Genomic DNA, 20,500 nt, shown 5'->3' on the forward strand with positions numbered 1-20,500 from the left:
CTGTCTTCTGAGAGCACTATATTCTTCGTCACACGCTTAGAATCCGTCTTTATCCAATCATTTCCTCTTTATGGCTGCTGTTTCAGGTATTTGAAACAGACAAATTCAATCACAAGGGGGTGCTTGAAATGAAAACCGTGGTATGCACTTTAAGGGTGGTTTCTGTATCAAGCTTATTTCCCTATGCTGGAAAAAATATATGCATATACTCTAAAGAAAATGATGAATGTTGAAGAATAAAACAAAATTTAATGTACTTATCAGTAAAGTAGCTTAGAAAACCGTTCCCAACATTGAAGAAAATAGCTTTTAAAGATTTCTAAGTCACAAAAGGCCGATATGCTGGAAAAAGTCAGAAACTATGTCATTATAAATACTTATTTGATTATCATGATACATACATGCTTTAACAGAACATGCAACTAACAACAACAAATATTTGCAAGGAGAAAAAGCAAGCAGAAGAAACTAATCTTAAAAGAGTTAAAAAGAAAAATGGGGAAACAACTGAGAAAATGGAAGATATCCTGGAAAAAGTAAAGTCCTTCTTCAAGAATGTATTTACAAGAGAGACAGAAGAAGAAAAGGAGAGAGTGGACGAATTCTTTCGCAAGATTGAATATAATCAAGTGACAGAGGAAGAAAATAATATACTAACGGTGAAATTAACAAAAGAAGAAATAAAAAAAGCTATAAAAAGACTGAAGTATCATCCCTCTACCTTCCACCTCCCTCAGCCCCAGTGAATATTCTTGGGGTTAACTTTTATTAAGAATAACATCTCAACTATTTCCCATTGAATGAATTTCTGAATTTCCATATGCAGTTGTGTTGGTCAACCCTCAGTCTTCCACTGAAACCGTCAAAAAAAATGGCACCTAAAATGCACCCTATTTTGTTCATTTAAACAATAAATCAAAGACGGTCTAATTTTTGGCCATTTGTTGACTTTATGCATTACCTACCGTATGTCTAATATCGATCACAAATTTTTAATGTTTGGTTAATTTTAGGAGAATTTGATAGCTTGTAGTTTTTGGCTCTTGGGGTAGGCGCTTTCGGTACCTTCTATGCTTATTTTCATTCAGGTATCAATACGATTGGAGAAACAGTTTTGGAGTATATACATAGACAGATACACATAATTTTTTATTCGCATATTAATGCTGTAACTAATTAAACCAGATCTTTTAATTCTAAATGCACCAGGAATATTCAAAAGAACAATCGATCGAAAATATTGAAGTGAATAAATGTGGCAATACATGTATTGTAGCTCATTGATTCTTTTCTAAGTATATCCTGTCAGCTCTAATATTGTTGGTATTAAGTGCAGGTCAAAACTACACATTACGAAATGGCAGAAAATTGACGCCCAAAACCTTTGAAACTTTTCTATCTATACAAAATATTGACATCCGGTGATCCGTTATACTTTTTATCAAGGGCGGATCCAGGATTTTTGTTCAGGGCGGGTTTTACTAATTTTTGACTCAGTTTTTGACTAATTTTACTGATTTTTACCTAGGTTTTACTAATTTTCGACTTATTTTCGACTCGGTCAAAAATTTCGGGGGGGGGGGGTTCAAACCGGGTAATCCCCCCCCCAGGATACGGCCTTGCTTTTTATTGATTTACTGAAAATTTTGCGCACTAAAATCATGATTAAAAAGCATGAAGTAGTTTTTATAATTATTCTTGCATTTGTGCATTAATAGTCTATATAATTTTATTTATTCTAATGCCGCGTTAAAAGGAAGCTGTCTTTTTTGATAACATAAAAGTTGAGTCGCAACAGTAACTTATAGTAACGCAACAGTAGATTACTGTTACTATATTAGGAATTCTGTTATTTTATCGATTTTCTCTACGAAAATACATAAAAAAGGTGTTATTCAATGAAAATATAAAAAAATATATTATTTATTTTTAACTCTAGATGGGGCAACAATCAAGGAGGGCAATTCCCTTCCCCCCAATTTGCGAGCCTGGAACTAGTATGAATCAGCGTACGGGCTTCTACGGATTTTCCTTTAGATACCTAGTCCTGGTTAGTTTTGGCTTGTCCTAGCTTAGTCCTGACTAAAGGTGAATATAGACCTGATAATATGGAACCAAAACAAAGCTAAAGACAAAGAAAAAGAAGCATGAAAAACAAACAAAAATACAATTTTTTACAAGTGTTGGTTGAATTTACATAAAAGAGAGTTTTTAAATATATTAGGTAGAAATTTGTATTATTAGTGATTTTTTATTAGGTACTTTTTATTATTAGGTAGATAAACTATTAAGTACTTTGGATTCAAACGCAAAAAATTTGTTTTTTGCTCAATTCCAAGTAATAACTGATTCATTAATTGTTTACTTTTACGCAATGGAAAAGGTGTCCCTAGGGACTGAAACAGCATCCTATCTTTTATTTCTGTTTTTAGGGCAAGCGATGGCAATGTATATGAACAGATCAGTAAATCCATGCGATGACTTTTATGCTTATGCATGTGGAAACTGGGAAACTTACCATCCAATCCCTGACGATGCTGGCAGTTTTGATACCTTCGAAAAGTTAAGAAACGAGCTTATTGCTGCCCTAGTTCAACTGCTGGACCAACCAGAAAGTGATAATGATGGTGAAGCTATTATCAAAGTGAAAAAGCTTTATAAGTCATGTATGAACACAAGTAAGTTACACTCTGAGGTTCCACTAAAATCAAGCCTTCGTACCCTGGTTGTTCGGTGCCCCTTTGGCAGGGCAGTATCCAGGGGGGGGGGGGGGACTGTGTTTTTACCCATCCCAAAAAAAATTCCGACTCGTAAAATGAAACAAAAAGGCATGTAACGTTTGTTTTATGTGTTTTTTAAAGTGTTTGTACCCCCCCCCCCTTCTCCGAAAAAAAAATCCTGGATACCCCTTGCCCTTTGGATATAAACTCGGGAAGCAACTTGCTAATTTAAAGACCCCATGGTACACTAATTCAGGTAGTAACTTGTTTCTCTGGTACGCATTAAAAAAAAACTCTACATAAGGTAGGCCAGGTATCGATACTTTCAAGCAAAAAAAAAATTTAAATTATTATTGATTTGTATTTTCGGTTCATCGAGGGGGAAGATTGAAGAGGTAACGAATAAACAGAGGTCTGTCCCCTGTGGTCTTCTATATGTCTATATGTACTATCGACGTTTGTCCCCTAGCGCAACGGTTTTTGGAAATAACGATCTCACTGCTTCTCTATATAGATTTAAATATTCCTGTGCCATCTATGTTTCTTTTTTTATTTTTCCGCACCAGACTCGGTATCTCCGTCTTAGGTACCTTTAATGTTCTTGGACGCCGAAATTGGCAAGCTGCGAGTTAGACTTTGATCTGAAGAAACCTGACCTAAATACAGAACACTTGACGCTATTTTTTTTTTCAAACTTGTCTGTGTTTACTTTTCTGTATTTTTTTTCCTTTATTTGCCAGGAGAAATAAGAAAAAAAAATTGAATGTAAACATTCAAAGTAGGAGGTTTTCACGCGGTCAATGACTCCTGAACTAAGGGTCTTTTGAATTTTAGCTCTGAGTAATATGCCTCTGCTGCCATTGCAGTATCAACAAGTTCTAATGCATCTTGGCTGGAATATTTAGACTGGAATAGTTAATTGTAACAGCAACAGTACAGAACAAATTCTGAACAACCGTACGAGACAAACTTTTGGGTCATTAGCTGAAAAAATTATCGGTATGACAAAGATGGGAAATCATAACTGTAATTATAACTATGCCATTCATATAACTTTTTACCTAAAGGGGGGCTGAAACACAAACCTAGTTTAAACCGAATTCACCGAATTTCAATGGATCTATAGGAACGTAAAGAACACGTCCTAAAAACTAAAAACAATACAATGGCAGTGTTATACATAACACATCATAAATTTTCACTACTAAAACCGAGGGGAAGTTAGCACTATTTTTGTGTCAAGCTTTTATGCAAGTCTAACATTAACATAAAATTTTTATTTATTTCCCTGTATGAAGAAACATCTTGTACTTAGCTTCTTCTCTAGGGGAGGGGGGAGCAGCCGATTCTGTGATGAAGGGTGGGGGCTGAAGTTATATTGGAAGTTCACAAAACCTTACATTCCCAGCAAGTTCTATCGTACCTATGAAATCTTTATTAATAAGTAATCACAAAAAAGCATAAATCATCAGTAAGCTTTAGCATTAATCTTCCTGGATTAGAGCTAAATCTTTCCAAGACATTATCGATAAACTATATAACAACGCAAAGACCTTCTTTTAAACTATATAACAACAAGTACGCAAAGGCTTTCAATCAAACTTACGACACAAATTAACACTTCATTCAATAAATAATAAATTAACACTTAAAATTAACACTTCACAAATTAACTCTTCATTCAATAATTAATAAAAAAAATTAATTAAGCTTCGTGCGCAGCATTATATAAATTATGAGAAAAAAGAGGTAATTTGGATAAAAATTTCTTTTGCTTTTTTTCCAAAACATCAACAGGGTTTTTTATTTTATATGTATTTATTAAAAAAGTATTTGATTCAGATTTAGAAAAGCGGCAAAGGAACTTAGCAAAATTAAAAAATTCGGTTTTTACATGCGCAATGTTACTAATTCTAAAAACGGTAGAAGCGATGAAAAAACTAAAATCTGAGGCAAAGCGACTGTATTATATACCCGAGCCAGAGATATCCGAGAAAGAAGATCGCGAAGACAAATTACTGCCTTCAAACTAGACGCTAATCTGAACTTAAATACTTTAGAAATAGAAACATAGCATAGAGCTGAAGTTGGTCCATAAGGTACACCTAGATATAAAAAATATTCTAAAGATTTTAAAGAGATAGCATAAATATAAAAAGAAACTCCTAAATTAACAAGATCATTAGCCTTAGGACCAAGAATTAAAAACTGACATTTTTCAGGGCGAAAACGAAGTCCATGCTCACTAAAAACCTTTGCTAAAAATCTACATTTTGTTGAAGTGACTGGAGCGATCGACTCAAAAGGAGTAAATCATCTGCGTAAGCAATCCACGACAGAACATAACCTTTACCATAAATAAAAGTCAAATGACTTTGATCAAATAGCCCCGAAACAGTAATCTTGAAAATCGAAGGAGAAATGATGCTTTTTCATGTAGCTATTTGCGGTTTCTTTCTCGAATCATTGGAAAGGCCTTCATAATGTCACACACTGTCGTTTATAATTACTCTAAGTCTTTGAGTGGAAAGAATTGTTTCCTCTTTCTCCATCTGATTCTGGTTTCTGTTCACTCCTTGAATTTTAATGACATTGTTGATAGTTAATAAACCAAAATAGAGATAGGTGGATCCAGAATTTTACGCGTAGAATATTGGGAGGGGGGTGTCTGTCTCGAATGTTGATGTGTTTTCTTCTTAACAGATTTATAGGCTAGAATCACCACTTTCATTCTTTTCATTGACAGACCTTTGCGCTATAGTTTGGATGCGTCCTTTTTTTTTAGCTGTAATAGTTGGAAAAAAAATACGACAATGATTACATCCCATAAATAGTCTATAAGGCAGAGATTATCCTACATTTGAAATTAAAGCTGGTATAGCCAGTGGGTCACAATGTGGTACTACTTTTTTATAGCATCTACATTTCCATTTTCAACCTGATTGAAAATGAGTCATATTTTCTTAAATTGAAAAACTTGATTTTTTATTTTTTCTTTCTAAAACTATATTCAGAGCTCAGAAACTTGATTTTAGGTGGTTTTTTAAGGACAAACTAATAGCGTCTCCTTGAAGCAAGCACAATTTTGGAAAACTCTCTGGTAACAGATGAATAAGAAAAAATGTTAGTTTCATCGACCCAATCATAGGCATACTTCCTTATCCTTTTTTAAGAAAAGCATGCCTCTTAAATTGTGCACAGTGGATGCAAACGCACTATATTACTCTTTAGTTTATTTTCTCAAAAAAAACTTAAGAAAAATTTATCTCTAAATTTACTAATACGTAAGATAAAGTCTTTTTTTGGGTTCGTGGAAATTTTGAATTTGTTTCAGGCTGAAACTGAAACTGAATGCATGCGGTGGACTTGAGGCAGAATTTTGAAAAGCTATAAAAAGCGTCATGACTACAACATACTTTTATTTTTGATCTTCAAATTTTATTTCTTGTAGACTAAATTTATTCTCTACTTTCTAGCAGGTTTTTAATTTTCGTTTTACTTTCTTTCTACTATTTTACGTCTTGGATAAAACTTTAGGACGAAAAATTTATATATTCATATTTCATTATAACACTGATCGAACGATTCATCTTTAGGATCTAACACTCTGCGTTAAGACCTGCAACATGAATACTAACAAACCTCACTTGTTAAAGTTAATGCTGACTTTCTTGAATTGACACCATCGGCCAAATTTCAAAGGAGGGGCTCTGGGAAACGGGGAAGCAATGTATCAAGCTACTAATGACTTTTAAAGCTTGCTTCACCCTTCCGCTTAAGACTCAATATTTTTAGAGATGTAGTGCAAAAAAAAATATTTTTTTGAGGGGAGGGGGAACTCCTAACCCTTCCCCTGAATACGGCCTTGCGCAGAACCAATATCAAATTTCAAAAGCTTCTGTCTTATAAAAATTTTACATTTTTAATATTAACCTAGTCAAAAGGACTTCTAAAAAGCAATATTTACGAGAAAATAGCGTTCTCAGTTCCTTCATAATAATGGGCATACTCAGGAGAAGGGGGGAGATAAGTCGTTATTATAATATAGTTAAGTGTTTAGAGATAAAACTGATAAAACAGATATTGGCTTTTGGAGGTTTAAGCTATTCACACAAATTATTTTGGGAATTGTTTCAGTGGAGGTAATACTCATTTTGACAACGGTAATTATTATATTTGGAGATAATATTGAATAGGGAATTAAATGGTAGTCTATGTTTCTTTTTTCTATCTGATTTCTGTCCTACATGCAAAATCAACTAGTTACTAACTTCCAACTTACTTTTAACTTAATTAATCTAATTTACTTATCAGTTATCAGCTTTTAATTACTAACCTCTCATCTCATTATGCCTATGTACTTATTAGGTACCTTTGTTTTTAGAACAGCCTACTTTTTTGTTCTGATCTGCAAACCTTTAATTCAACTTCCAGGCTATATTCATTCAACTAAAAATTAATTATATTCATACCCAATATTCACAGAAACATGTACATGTATGTTGGCTTTCTAAGGGCAAAAGAAGTTTTACTTTTCTTGCAGTTTACCACTTTCAAAAATTTCGGAATTTATCATCTTACTTCTTATTTCAAAGTCAAGCTTCCCTTAGAAACAATTTCGAAACAAATTTCGAAGACACAAATTTCGAAGAAAATTCTTAGAAACAAATTTTGAAGTTATAACTAGACTTAGTAACAATAATTCTAGCGAAGGGTGGTGGCTTTCATTTTGTTGATCGAATTTTAATAGGTTAAGTTTCGGCTATTTATAAGTTGCGGGGCTTTGGTTAGCTGCGTAGCCACAAGATCAAACGTGGAACAGATTGGGACCTCAGCCATAAGAGAAAAAGAGGGCGTGAAATACTAACGGAATGATACCAGAATGAATCAACTATGGCGTCTCAATGAGACCGAGAAGAAGAAAAAAAATTAAACAAAAGTTCGAACAGAACACCCTTCCAGGATTGTATGCTTGTTAAAATAAACAATTATCTGTTCATTTCCAGACATTAGGTGAGAACAAAAGCCAAATAATTGACAGTATTCTGACAGAAAGATCCTTCAATTTTTAATGCATTTTCTTGTCACTTTTGACACTTTGTTTCGATTATGTTTCCTTTGTTATTGCTTCTTCGTTTTTCCAGACTGTTTAGTTTTTTTGTGTTTTTTTTTGTCGAGTTAACGAATAGTAAAGTAGTGCATTAGCAAATCACAGCTACCAAATTATATTTTTCCTAAATATAACAAAAAGAAAAGTCAGCCTACCCACCCCCCAAAAAAAGCAATTAAATAAAGAGTTGACGAAATTACAAATGAAAAAACCTGAATATTTACAATTAGTAGCTGTACTACTGTATTTTTAGTTTGTAAGTTTTTAGTCTCAAAATTTTTGTGAAAGGGGAGGGGCTGCAAAAAAATTTAATTTTTACTGCGTTCTAATGAAACGTAGTATTTTTAGCCTATATTTTCGATATTTTTTAATATGGGATTACCTTCCTGTTCCTCATCCAAAAGTCATACGTGAAGAGATTAAAAATAGGACAGTGAAAAATGGGGAAATTATAGTTGCCAGTGCACGGTAAAATTTAAAAAACTAAATTATAAAGCGAAATTAATTGAAAAATTAAAAATGCAATAAAAAAAAATTGGAATCAAGATAAGAAAAATAAAAATGAAGAACAATAGCTATATAATTTAAAAAAAAAATAATAAAAATACGTAATAAAAAAATTAGACTACACTTTTTATAATTAACAATATTGTCATTTGATTTGGCACCTATTTGATTTGGCGAGTAGCCTTTATACCATGAACAGCCAGTAAATTCAAAACAAGTTCTTACAAATTGAAGGTAAATATAATAAAAATCAAAGTGAGCAAAAATTAGCTTCAAGGTGAGGGGGAGACTAGCTAAATCTTTGGTATTCCAGTAAGTTTTCAGTGAAGTGCCAATTACATCTGGACAATGTGTCTAAGTGAAACTACAAGAATGAGGGTTAGAAGTTTGCGATAATCCTCCTCTAATTTAAAGTAATCTCTGTGCGTTCCAAAATACTAACGTCACTGCTCATTTTCACTTGGAGAATTTACTTTTTTTTTAATATTTAATTTCCTTCTATTTCTACTTTGTCTTTTATAATTTAAGTCCTTTACGGACTGTTAAATTTTTAACTGTTAAATTTTTGTCATTTTGGGTGAGGTAACGAATAAGAAACTATGTCAACTAGTAAAAACGAAATACGATTCTTTAAATTGGCATACTGACATCTTCAAGAAGAGGTGATAGAGGCCCACGAAACGATGAGCTATCATCACAGAATGGGGTCGAAGAATTTGAGCTCCTCAAAGGGATTGGGGTTGTTCTTGGAGCCCACAGCTTTAGTTGGGTAGAACTTAGGTGGCGACTCGGTGAGTCACTACCAATGGTATATGGCATTGCCCCAATGAGGAGCAACAGATGATTTCTAGCTTGGATCATCAAGTTTAAAGATGCCACGCGAATATTCAACAGGGAGAACAGCAGGTGGCAAACTGAAAGAAGTTTTTGGAGCAGGACTTCCTAACTACTCCCTCTAAAAAAAAAACTGAAACTCATCATCTGAATAGGTATCCTCCAACTGAAAATTTATTGGTTGTTTCAAGTGCTCATCAGGAGTACAAGTTATTATCTGGTGCCTAGTTGTTTTAACTTGGAAAAATTTTAAATAAACACAATCTCTCTGTTTCTTTCAAAAGTGAACAAAAAATTGAACATTTTTTCAACTCAGGAAAAGATAAAACTGACAATGTACTGGGTAGTGGCGTCTACTGAGTCCTGTCTTCATGTGGAATATTTTACATTGGTAGGACCCATCAAAAATTTGGTGAACGTTTGCACGACCACAAAATTTCAATAGGCAAGACCGGGAAATTGAAAAATAAAAATGACAACTTTGATTCCGCATTGACCCAGCATATTTTCGAAAATCCTACACATCTTGTTCTTTTTGAGGAGGCAACTTTAATACCTACTGTAAATGACCTACCGCAATCTTTCAAAGAGGTAATTAAGATAAAAATAAATATATAAACAGGAATTTGGCTATAAATAGGGACACCGGAGACATTTCATTAAGCCCAATTTATAACAGTTTAATACCAAAAGACTCTTTTGATATTTGTACCCAATTAAAATTAAGAGAACCTATTAAGATAACTAATGAAAACCGAAATGGTAAAAGAGCAAAAAGTATTGCTAGGCGAAAAATCCGTGCACAATCTCTTCGGTAAAATCCCTTTTTTCATTGGTTTCGGCTTTGGTTTTTCATTCAGTGTTTGTTCAGATCTTGTAGAGTGAACTCTAAAAGGTTAGATTCTTGGTGGGTTTTTTTTGTTGTTTTTTCTAGCACTGGGGACGACTTGGCAGAGGCCCTAGTTGAAAAATTTGCTGGTTTTTCGTCTTCATATTTTACATTTATTAATTCCTTTCCCCTCTTAGCTTCATATGTCATGTATAGCCAGTGTGGTCTTATAAAGTATCCAGATAAGTCTTCGGTATACGGCCCTTTCGAATCTGATCAATGGTGTCATGCATTGCTATATTGCTTAAATCAAGATCAGTATTATCATTTCAAGATTAAAGATGTCAACTGTTTTAGTAAAACATTCAGACAGTTTTGTATGCCATCCTATTAATAGTTATGTCATCCTATTAGTAGGTATGTCATCCTATTATAGTACATAATAACAGCATACTATTAGTATCCTGTTAGTAGTTATGGTAGCGTCCATCATCTTCAACAGCTGTAGGAAAATCCTGAGTTTTCCAGTCAAAAGCAAGTTCGAGATTCCTTAATTTACACTCTTCATTGCTACTAAAAAAATGTTTTCAGGTTTTATGTCAAGATGCATTTGTAACATTTAGGAATTGCAGCATACCGGACTTTCCGTACTCCGTACAACATAAAAACGATGGAACTTGTTTGAAATTAATTCGAAAGGATCTAATCTGAATTTCACCGGCTTGGTATTTCCCCCCCCCCCCCATTGATCTAGAAAACATAGCTTTTTGGTATTTTCATTGAAATAAACCTTTTTTGATATTTTCATTAGCAAAATGAAAAAACGAAAAACAAAACCATCCTCCTCCTACTACTACTAGCCTAATACTAACAACCCACTGCAGCAACAAGTCGTTTGAAGCCAATAGAGCTGCGCATAACCCTCCTCTATTCCAATCTATTTAATACCTCCCTGTTTACGCCCTCCCAGGAAGTTTCCATTTCCCTTAAATCTTTTCTTACGACATCCTCCCACACCAACCGGGGACGACCTGCTTTTCCTTCGGCCCTAGGTGGTTGGCCGAAAAAGACATTCTTTTGCAACCTGTCATCCTACTTTCGCAGAACATGCATAGTCATCTCAACCTTTTTCTCATAATAGCCCTATAAAGTGGGAGTAAACCTCACTTTTTGTATAGCCTACTGATTGAGATACGATCGGTCAGTCTTGTACCCAAAACAGTCCATAAGCAGTTTCTTTGGAAAACATGTAGTAAATCATCCTCCGTTTTTCTAGATTTTGAAATATGCATTCCCCCCTACCCTTTTGTTAAATGACATCCCTGGGAAAAAATTATAAAGCATAGGTCGAAGGAGATACTTTTTACATATTCTTATACACTCGCCTTTATAGAAAAAGGCTACATGCATATATAGATAAATGTAAGCTACTAATTTATAATGTCTAAAATTGTTCACGCATTTCCATGCTTCGTATCACCCTTCCATCAACTTTTCCTTGTGACAGAAGGTTTTCAAAAAAGTTTCTCAGCTTTGGCATCTTACGGCTTGTTATCTTCCTCTTACTCTGAACCTACTAGCTAGTGGCTAAATTACCTTTACCCAGGACTAAGTGGAAAACCCCCTGTATTTGAATATGCATTAAGATGTACTATAGTTTGACATCAGTTCGGCTCTTTGTCGGTTGTTTTTCCATTTGGAAAGTAGATATGCGGATTATTCTAAGGGACTGTGTTCACTAAGCGCAAGTTAAAAAAAAAAATCCAAACATTCCGGGGAACAATTTTTTACTCTATGTTTTATACTATTTACAAAAATATCGAATGAAGTATTTTAGAACGTTAACACAAAATTCGTTTTGGAGTTTACTTCAAATTTCAGAGAAAATATGTGCCGATATGTGCCCTTTTACAAACCAACACAAAGACCGACAAAATGGCTCAAGTAATTATCAAAGGCAAACTAAAGAATGCTTAAGAAAGGAGAGATCGCAATTTCGTTTTGACAACCAACCCCTTATGGCCAAAATTTCAGGAAATGTTGAGGGGGGTGCTGAACTGAATCAAAAGATAGTAAGTGTATCTAGGTTATCAAAAGGTTGCATAAGCAGTATATTAAGAACGGCTAAGGGTATTAACTTAAAATTTTCAGGACCACTAAAAACTATGTCTAACACAAAAAAAAACTATATCTTCGGGGATGATATGACCCCTCCCTTGCGGGCCTAGCCCTGTAGGTTAGGAAAGGGCGGATACGTTTGGTCCTGGGTCTCCAAAATTCTTAGGGTATTAGGGTGAAACTTTCAGAAAATGTTGAGGGGGATGATGAACAAAATCAAAACACAATAATGTATGCTGGTTGCAAGGGCGGATGCAGGATTTTTTCGGGGGGGGGGTTTAATAATTTTTGACTCAGTTTTGACTAAGTTTACCGATTTTTACCTAGGTTTTACTAATTTTCGACTTGTTTTTGACTCGGTCAAAAATTTTGGGGGGGGGGCTCAAACCGGGTAACTCCCCCCCCTGGATACGGCCTTGGCTGGTTGTCAAAATAACGTATCAGCATCTCAGGGACGGTAAGGGTATTGAGTTGAAACTTTCAGGGGATGTTGAGGGGGGTGTTGAAAAGTGATTTTAGTTTATTATTGACTCGAGGCTAAGAATATTAAGGTAAGACTTCAGAGCATGTTCAAATAAATCAAAAGACACCATGTGCAACCAGGCTATCAAAAAGCTGTATCTGCAATATCTTAGGAACGGCTAAGGCTATTTACTTGAAACTTTCAAGGCTACTACGACTTGTATTACTGCCACTTCATCTTTACTACAACTTATTGCGGCTGCGACTACTTGTGACTGCAACTGCTTGTGATTGTGACAACCTGCGACTGTAAGTATTTGCGACTGTGGTTACTTGCGAGTTTGACTACTTGTGAGTAATAATTTCTCTAATACAGACTGATTAAATACCCCAAGGCTATAATTTTGGTCCTCCTGACCCAAGCCTCCTTTTAAAGTTTAAATTTTTCGATTACCTTCAGGAAAGATTAAAAAATGTTACTTTGTAACAGGAAGGAGGGTCCTGATGTCCAATGTAAATTGCACCGCCAATATCTTTTAATTCACCGGAAGGGCCATTCGAACAATATCTACTTGTGGGGATGGGCACGGGTAAGTTGATTTACTGTTTCGCGTCCTTTGTACAGTTAAGAATAACTAACTGGGTTTATCCAGTCGCTTAAAATTTCCGAGAAGCTTTCAAATCATAGCTTATACAAACTGTTCTTTTCCCATTGACTACATGTAAATGCATCTTCATAATATGGGCCACCGAACGGTGATACGTTCCTGTAATTAAGACTAAGCAGTTAAGGCTTTTCGATGCTTCTAAATTGATTGATCGCCTCATGATTTCTTCCGATATCAATTGTAACTCCTTTTGGGCCTAAGCGAAAGTTTTGGCTCGAACTATAGAATATTGTGCAATTTTGTACAAAACAATGTTCTGTACATATTTTACGTATAGTATTTGTTATTGAGAAGTAGCCTATAGACATTTTTCAGGAGGAATATTTTTTCGCTAGGGAGATTGTCCACCGAGAGGATTTTCTACAGGGAGGTAATTTTCCGGAGGGGATATTTCTAGGGGAAATTTACGCTATGGAAATTTGCCAGAATTGCTATACAAAATTCTTTATATTCGTCTTACTTTCTCTTTATCGACTCGATATTCTATGTGGATTGTTCCAGGAAATTGTCCGGGGAAATTTTTCAGCGGAGTTAGAATTGTCTGGATGATTCTTTTACGGTGGGGGGATTTTCCACGGGAGTGCGGGAGAAATTCTCCATGGGGGAATTTTCCGTGGAGCAACTTACCACTGAAGGGGTGGGGTTCAAAGAAATGTTCGGACGAGGGATTTCTGGCATGATATGAAAACTGACCAGAAATTAAATTTTTTTTTCAAATAAAAGTAACGTATGCTAAGAAGAATTTTTCAGGCGGAACAGATTTGTCGGGAGGGGGGGGGTATTCACGATGGAATTGCCCCAGGAGGGATTTTAAGAGCGGGAATTTTGTGTGGGATGAACTCTCCACAGACAAATTTTCCGTAGGGTAGGGAATTTTTCATGGAGGAGGAGACAGACTTTCCGGCATTTGAAAAACAATCAAAAATTAAATAAAATTTAATTTTTTTTCAGCTGAAAGTAAGGAGCAATACTAACACTTTAAACGAACAGAAATTGATTTCGTATATGATAGGGTTTGTTCCCTCCTCAATGCCTCGCTTTTTACGCTAAAGCTAAATTTTTTGTCCCAGTTCTTTAAGAACGACATCTGAAACACTAGGGCAGTTTAATTAGAATAAGAAGTTTTTTTTAGAAGTAGGCTACTAAAACCTTTAGCCTAAAGAGTGATGTATTGAGGAGGGGGGCCACCCCCTCATATACCAAAAAAAAAATAGTTCGTTTAGGTTTTAATGTTGCTCCTTACTTCCAGTTGGAAAACTTGTTTTTTTTTTTTTATTTAATTGTATAACAGGAAGAACATAATATTTTTCTTACTTTAGAAAACCAGAAAATTCTCCTACCTGGTGAATGTGTATCCAACGGGAAACGTGAAAAACTCCAATAAAGATAGTTTTCTATTCTTACTTCATGTTGTGCTCACAAAATATGGCCTCACTGTGGCCTCAATATTGGGACCTCAATGTATATTGTAGCCCCGATTAAAATAACCTTGCTTGTCAAGTAGCATTATAGCTTAGCAACATTTAAATCATAGAATAGTCGTTCTTAGTGACAATAAACAAACCGAAAAAAAAGAAACTTCCTCAAACATGAGGATGGTGCCACCGCTTTCCTATTTTAAAGGTGGCATTTAGCTTGCAATTTTCTAGATGTCCAGAAATATTTACTATGTAGCACAAGAAAAAAAAGAAGAAGACCAATCAAACGAATTTTCGTACACAAGAGGCGTTCTCAGGGCTAAGTGAAAGAGTTTAAACCACAACTATTTTTTTTTAAAAAGGGAAGCATCTAAAATCAAAATCGATTAAAAAGAAAAAGTCCAAGCAATATGTTGAAGCACGACAGGCGTCTTAACAGCTACACTCAACTTTAGTTGATCAAGGAATTCAGAAGTGGGTGTATTAGATCCGAAAGTCTGACTTCCTTGGTTTGCATGTAAGAGTAAAAGAGACATGAGGTGAGGGTGAGTTGAGGTATAATTTAGAGCCAGGCTGTCTTGGTATGACATAACATAGCTAATTTCTTGTAGAGGTAACTTTATGTTCCTTCAGGGAAGAAGAAGAGTTAGAATGAAGAGTGGGCTTTATAGTTGTAAGGATTTGTGAAAGGAGATTTTTGGAGTGGATGAGGGGAAGAACCTTAGATTGGAAAATTGTTGGAAAATGTATGTTCTATTAGCATTAGAAAGCTGGTAAGGTTTATTTGTATGAGAATGATCCACCGTGAGGGGGTCATATGATGGTTTTGTATAGAATACTATTTTTGAATGGTGTTTTTTCTTGTTGTTCTTGTTTAAATCGATTTGTTTAACTGTTCAAGTTGAGCCGTTTAATTGGTTTTTGTATAATATTGTCTTTTTTTCTTTTTTGTGGTCATGGCCCCGCGGGGCCTTTAAATGTCAAATATACTATACTATACTATAGAATAGAATGTATTTGCGCTAAAGGCCATGTCCATGGCAAAAATATAAACAAAGAACAATTACAAAGAAATTGCACTAATCTTAACATAATCCTACAGAAATCTACTTCTATGATTCATCGCGAGACGAAGGAATCGTGAGAAGCTTCTGGTACCCATAAAACGCTCATCCACATACACTGTCACAAACCACTCAAAATAATAATCCCCCCCCCCCCAAAAAAAAACTTCAAGTCTCCAATCACTCTGTTCTTCACATTCACACATCAAGTGATACGAACTCTCATCTAAACAGTAGAAGGGGAGGTTCTACTCCCACGGGGCACCCCTGCTGCCACCTACAACTTTTTTGCACCCCAAATATGGGCATAGAGTCCCTAGAGAGAACACGTGGTTAATGGGGTCAATGACCTCTTTCTCCAGGTGTGTTTTGGGCACGCTCGAGGTAAATGTTATGATCCAGGAATAGTATTTGTTGTTGTTTCCGAGGCAAATGTCAAGGTCAATATTGTTGTTGTTTTGGCCAAGTGCACACTCTCAGCGAATGTTATTATCCAGAAATAGTATTTGTTGTTGTTGCTCGAGGCGAATGTTATGATCCAGAAATAGTATTTGCTGTTGTTGCTCGAGCCAAATGCTATGGGTTTCCCGGAAACAGTTAGATCACATGTTTCCTTCTCAGCAAATCAACGAGTCGGTTACATCCCCCTGCTCAACCAATCAGAGGGCTCGTTACATATGGTTTTCCCCGTTACATAACAATTCACCCTTCAGATTTCGTATATAACGGACATGCAATGTGATTAAATTATCAGAAAGTATTTTGACACAGTTGATACAACAATGGATAAATTTAACTCTTTAGAAGCATTGGCAGCCGCAATTAGCAATGTAAGTGCATTTTTATTTTCAAACGAATTTTCCTTGGACATCCTCCAGTATATTCAGCTAAAACGTAAATATATTCCTTTACCCCCAAACCCCCCCCAAACCATACAAACATCATTATAATCAATGGAAAACATAAAATATATTCTTTTTACCCTAACCCCCCCCTCACTGTTTTACAACAAAATTCTCGCGAAAAGAAATAATTATCCTTTCGTTAAATTCCTTCCTTCTATATTTCCAGCTAAAGCGATCACTGACTTCTGACAATTTTTAATGAAAATGCCGCTCTGTTTTGACACAAGACTCCAATGTGAGGCCTATAATTAGCTATCACCCTTTCCGGTTTACAAACGCGGCAGCCAAAGTCAAAAGGAACTGTTTCTCCGTCAAAATTAAATACATAAAATATTTTCTTTTACCCTCAAAACCTAACCCCCCCCCCTCACTGTTTTAAAACAAAACTCTCGAAAAAAGAAATAATTATCATTTCTTTAAATTTATGCAATTTTAAGTGTTCTATATCCTAGCTAAAAGCGACCATTGACTTCCGTCACTGTTGTTATTAACCGCTCTGGTTTTGACATAATGCTCTACGCTAGGTTAAAATTAGCTGTCACCCTTTTCCGGTGTGTTCACGCTATCGGTCTAGCCAAAGGGTTTTGTTTTGGCTGTCAAATTAAAACAGTTTTAAGCAAAAAGAGATTGCTGTATATTAAGCTTGTAGATTCCTAACCTTGTATTTGTCGGAGAATCGGTGAAATAGATTATTTTCAAATTAAGTTTAAAAATATATTTAGGACAGTATGTTAAAGGGGGGAGGGGGCAATACAGTGCCTATAACAGCTTCGTTTTAAGTAAATGATGTAAAGGGAGATGGCAATGCCTTCAATTCTACCGCCACCAGTGTAAAATGAAAACAAACTATTTCTTAGCATTAAAAGTAAAGGACGTGTATTTGTCGGAGAACCGATGAAAGAGATTATTTTCAAATTAAGTTTAACAATATATTTAGAACATTATGTGAAAGGGGGGCAATACATTGCTTCTAACAGCTCGTTGTAAGTAAATTATGTAAAGGGGGAGGGCAATGCCTTCAATTCTACCGCCACCAGTGTAAAATGAAAACAAACTATTTCTTCGCATTAAAACTAAGGGACTTGTATTGGTCGGAGAACCGATGAAAGAGATTATTTTCAAATTAAGTTTAACAATATATTTAGAACATTATGTGAAGGGGGGAGGGGGCAATACATTGCTTCTAACATCTTCGTTGTAACTAAATTATGTAAAGGGCGAGGGCAATGCCTTCAATTCTACCGCCACCAGTGTAAAATGAAAACAAACTATTTCTTCGCATTAAAAGTAAGGGCCGTGTATTTGTCGGAGAACCGATGAAAGAGATTATTTTCAAATTAAGTTTAACAATATATTTAGAACATTATGTGAAAGGGGGCGGGGGCAATACCTGGCTACTCCCCGCGCCGTTGTAATTCACGTATGTACCGGGGGACGGCAATGCTTTCAAGTCTACGAACACCAGTTTGAAAGTAACAAAAAATATTACGTCGAATTATATGTAAAGTTCGTTTATGGTTCGTAGCGGTTGTTACTGTTTTTAATTAAATAATAAGTTTACAAATATAGTTATACCATTAGTGTACAGGGGGGAGGGGGCAATCCAAATATACTCAAAGATTCGGGGGTATGCATGAATTTAAAGGGGGAGGGGAATACATGCAAGTCTACCGACATCAGTGTAAAATGAAAACAAACTATTTCTTCGCATTAAAAGTAAGGGCCTTGTATTTGTCGGAGAACCGGTGAAAGAGATTATTTTCAAATTAAGTTTAACAATATATTTAGAACATTATGTGAAAGGGGGAGGGGGCAATACATTGCTTCTAACAGCTTCGTTGTAAGTAAATTATGTAAAGGGGGAGGGCAATGCCTTCAATTCTACCGCCATCAGTGTAAAATGAAAACGAACTATTTCTTCGCATTAAAAGTAAGGGGGGATTTGGTGTGTAGACATGTACACCCATTGAAAAGAAAAATAATATTTAAATATATGTGATGCGTCTCTAGACATTTTTTTAATTTTTTAAATCTTTCAATAAATTTTATTTTATATTCCCGGATGTGAATCCAGGATTTTTGTTGGGGGAGGGGGTTAGCACTTTTAATAGTGACAAAATAGAAAAGATAATTGTTTTTTACCTTAATTGCTTCTTTGTCATTTAGTGATTTTAGCTATAACATTTGAATAAAAGGTAGTAAGATATGCCTTTCGCTTGAATAAATCGCAAGATTAACTCAATGAGAGGGTAGACCTAGGGTGGGTTAATTTTCCTAAATTTAGGGGGGAGAGAATATGGGTTTTTTTGCTTTACTAAAATGAGATAAATACTTTTCTAAACAAAATTATGTTTAATAACTTTCTTTCTCTTAAAAAAAGGAGCAAATTATTTTGAAACTAATTTTTTCTCTTCTTTTTAAGGCAAATAGCGAAGAATACTCCTCGCCGCCACCCGCTAACAAATCGAGGGCTAATAATGCGCCCCCTGCCATGCAATATGATCGCTGGCCAAAACCCTCTAGCTCCACGCTACTTGACCCAATGCAACCAGGTCGAAAATTAAAGAGCGAGTGGGCGAATAGCTATAATGCCGAAGCCTCATCTATGCAAGCCCAAGACATTGCTGTCCCGGCTGCACAAGTCACAGCTCCTGTACAAGAAATTAACGTCACCGCCCCCTCCACCCTCCAACAAACGTTACCTGGTCCTTCGGGTACCCAAGCCCAGACGGATTATGCAAATGTAAGCATTTTTTTCCTACCTATCTATTTCTTCCAATGTTTTTTTCTTTTTCAATCCCAATATAAACTTATCGCAGTGAGATATTAACCCCTATTACATATCTAAATATAATTTTTTGCAAGGAAACCACTCTTTTCTAATCTTTGCTATCTCTTCGATATCTCATAAGCGAATATTTTTAGCTAATTTTCTAGTTTACTGCTAATGCTCACCATTTAAAACTCAAAATGCTATTTTCCACAATTGAATATTATAGTTTTGAGAGAAGAAGAACAGAGATTATCCCATTTATCTATTGCACATATGGACTGTCTAATTTGAGAGAAACATTTTTTACAGCTTTCAATCTTACAACTTGCCAAGATTTTAGGTGGGGGAAACATTGATAATAAAAGAGTTAACGGTTTCCCATTTAATTGTATTTTCCTCGTTTGAACAGTCTTGGAACAGAACATACGCGGCTTACAATAATTAAGCTCATGTGTTTACTGAACCTGTAGGGAATTAGAGAGAGAAACGACTTATGATTTAACAATATTTTCTTTTGGACATTATGTAAACGGTTGGGAGCCACGGTGGCGGCCGGGAAGCGCTACGGACCCGGGAAGCACCGCGGGAAGCACCACGGGAAGCACTGCGGGAAGGGCCGCGATGGCCGGCTCGGAGTGGGAGCAATAAATATTGGAAATTGGGGGTGGAGTTGTTTGAACAAAATCAAATTTTTTTAGATGTAAAGTGTTTTAGATTTTCGTTAAGCAGAATATCGATAGAGTAAACCAAATGTTATTAAGCAATAATTAAAATTTTAACAATAGGGATGATTTGAACACTTTGAAAATAAGTTATTTTTCATTTATAGGTTGGACGACCATTGGTCCAATATTCATCATCGCCTACATCAGCTGGCACAGGTGGATTCCCCGAACAATTTAACATGGGACGATAGCATTTTACATGACAATGAAATACCTGATAATATTGATGAGTTTATAAACGATTTTATTTTTAATGTAGATAATAGCACAGTTGAGCTGGTAGACTTGAGCCAAAATACACTACAGCTTTTGGAGGATTTTACAAACGAATTAACTGGGAACCCTTCTCCTCCTCCTCCTCCTCCAG

The 20,500-nt window shown here is 35.4% G+C and overlaps 1 protein-coding gene across 1 annotated transcript in view; it reads left to right on the plus strand.

The window, feature by feature from the left end:
• LOC148944077 (uncharacterized) overlaps window positions 1-20,324 on the plus strand; it is a 62,610-nt gene extending 42,286 nt beyond the window's left edge. The window contains exons 4-8 of the mRNA XM_089100604.1: window positions 2,433-2,678; window positions 7,727-7,733; window positions 8,995-9,145; window positions 19,058-19,288; window positions 20,238-20,324. Coding sequence (XP_088956730.1) covers window positions 2,433-2,678; window positions 7,727-7,733; window positions 8,995-9,145; window positions 19,058-19,288; window positions 20,238-20,324 — 722 coding nt within the window. The remainder of the gene's footprint in view (window positions 1-2,432; window positions 2,679-7,726; window positions 7,734-8,994; window positions 9,146-19,057; window positions 19,289-20,237) is intronic.
• Window positions 20,325-20,500: the final 176 nt, after the last annotated feature.

The sequence above is a fragment of the Artemia sp. Qi Xiang Cuo genome, chromosome 14 (genome assembly GCF_049724085.1).
Source record: "Artemia sp. Qi Xiang Cuo chromosome 14, ASM4972408v1, whole genome shotgun sequence".
Lineage (NCBI taxonomy): Eukaryota > Metazoa > Arthropoda > Branchiopoda > Anostraca > Artemiidae > Artemia > Artemia sp. Qi Xiang Cuo.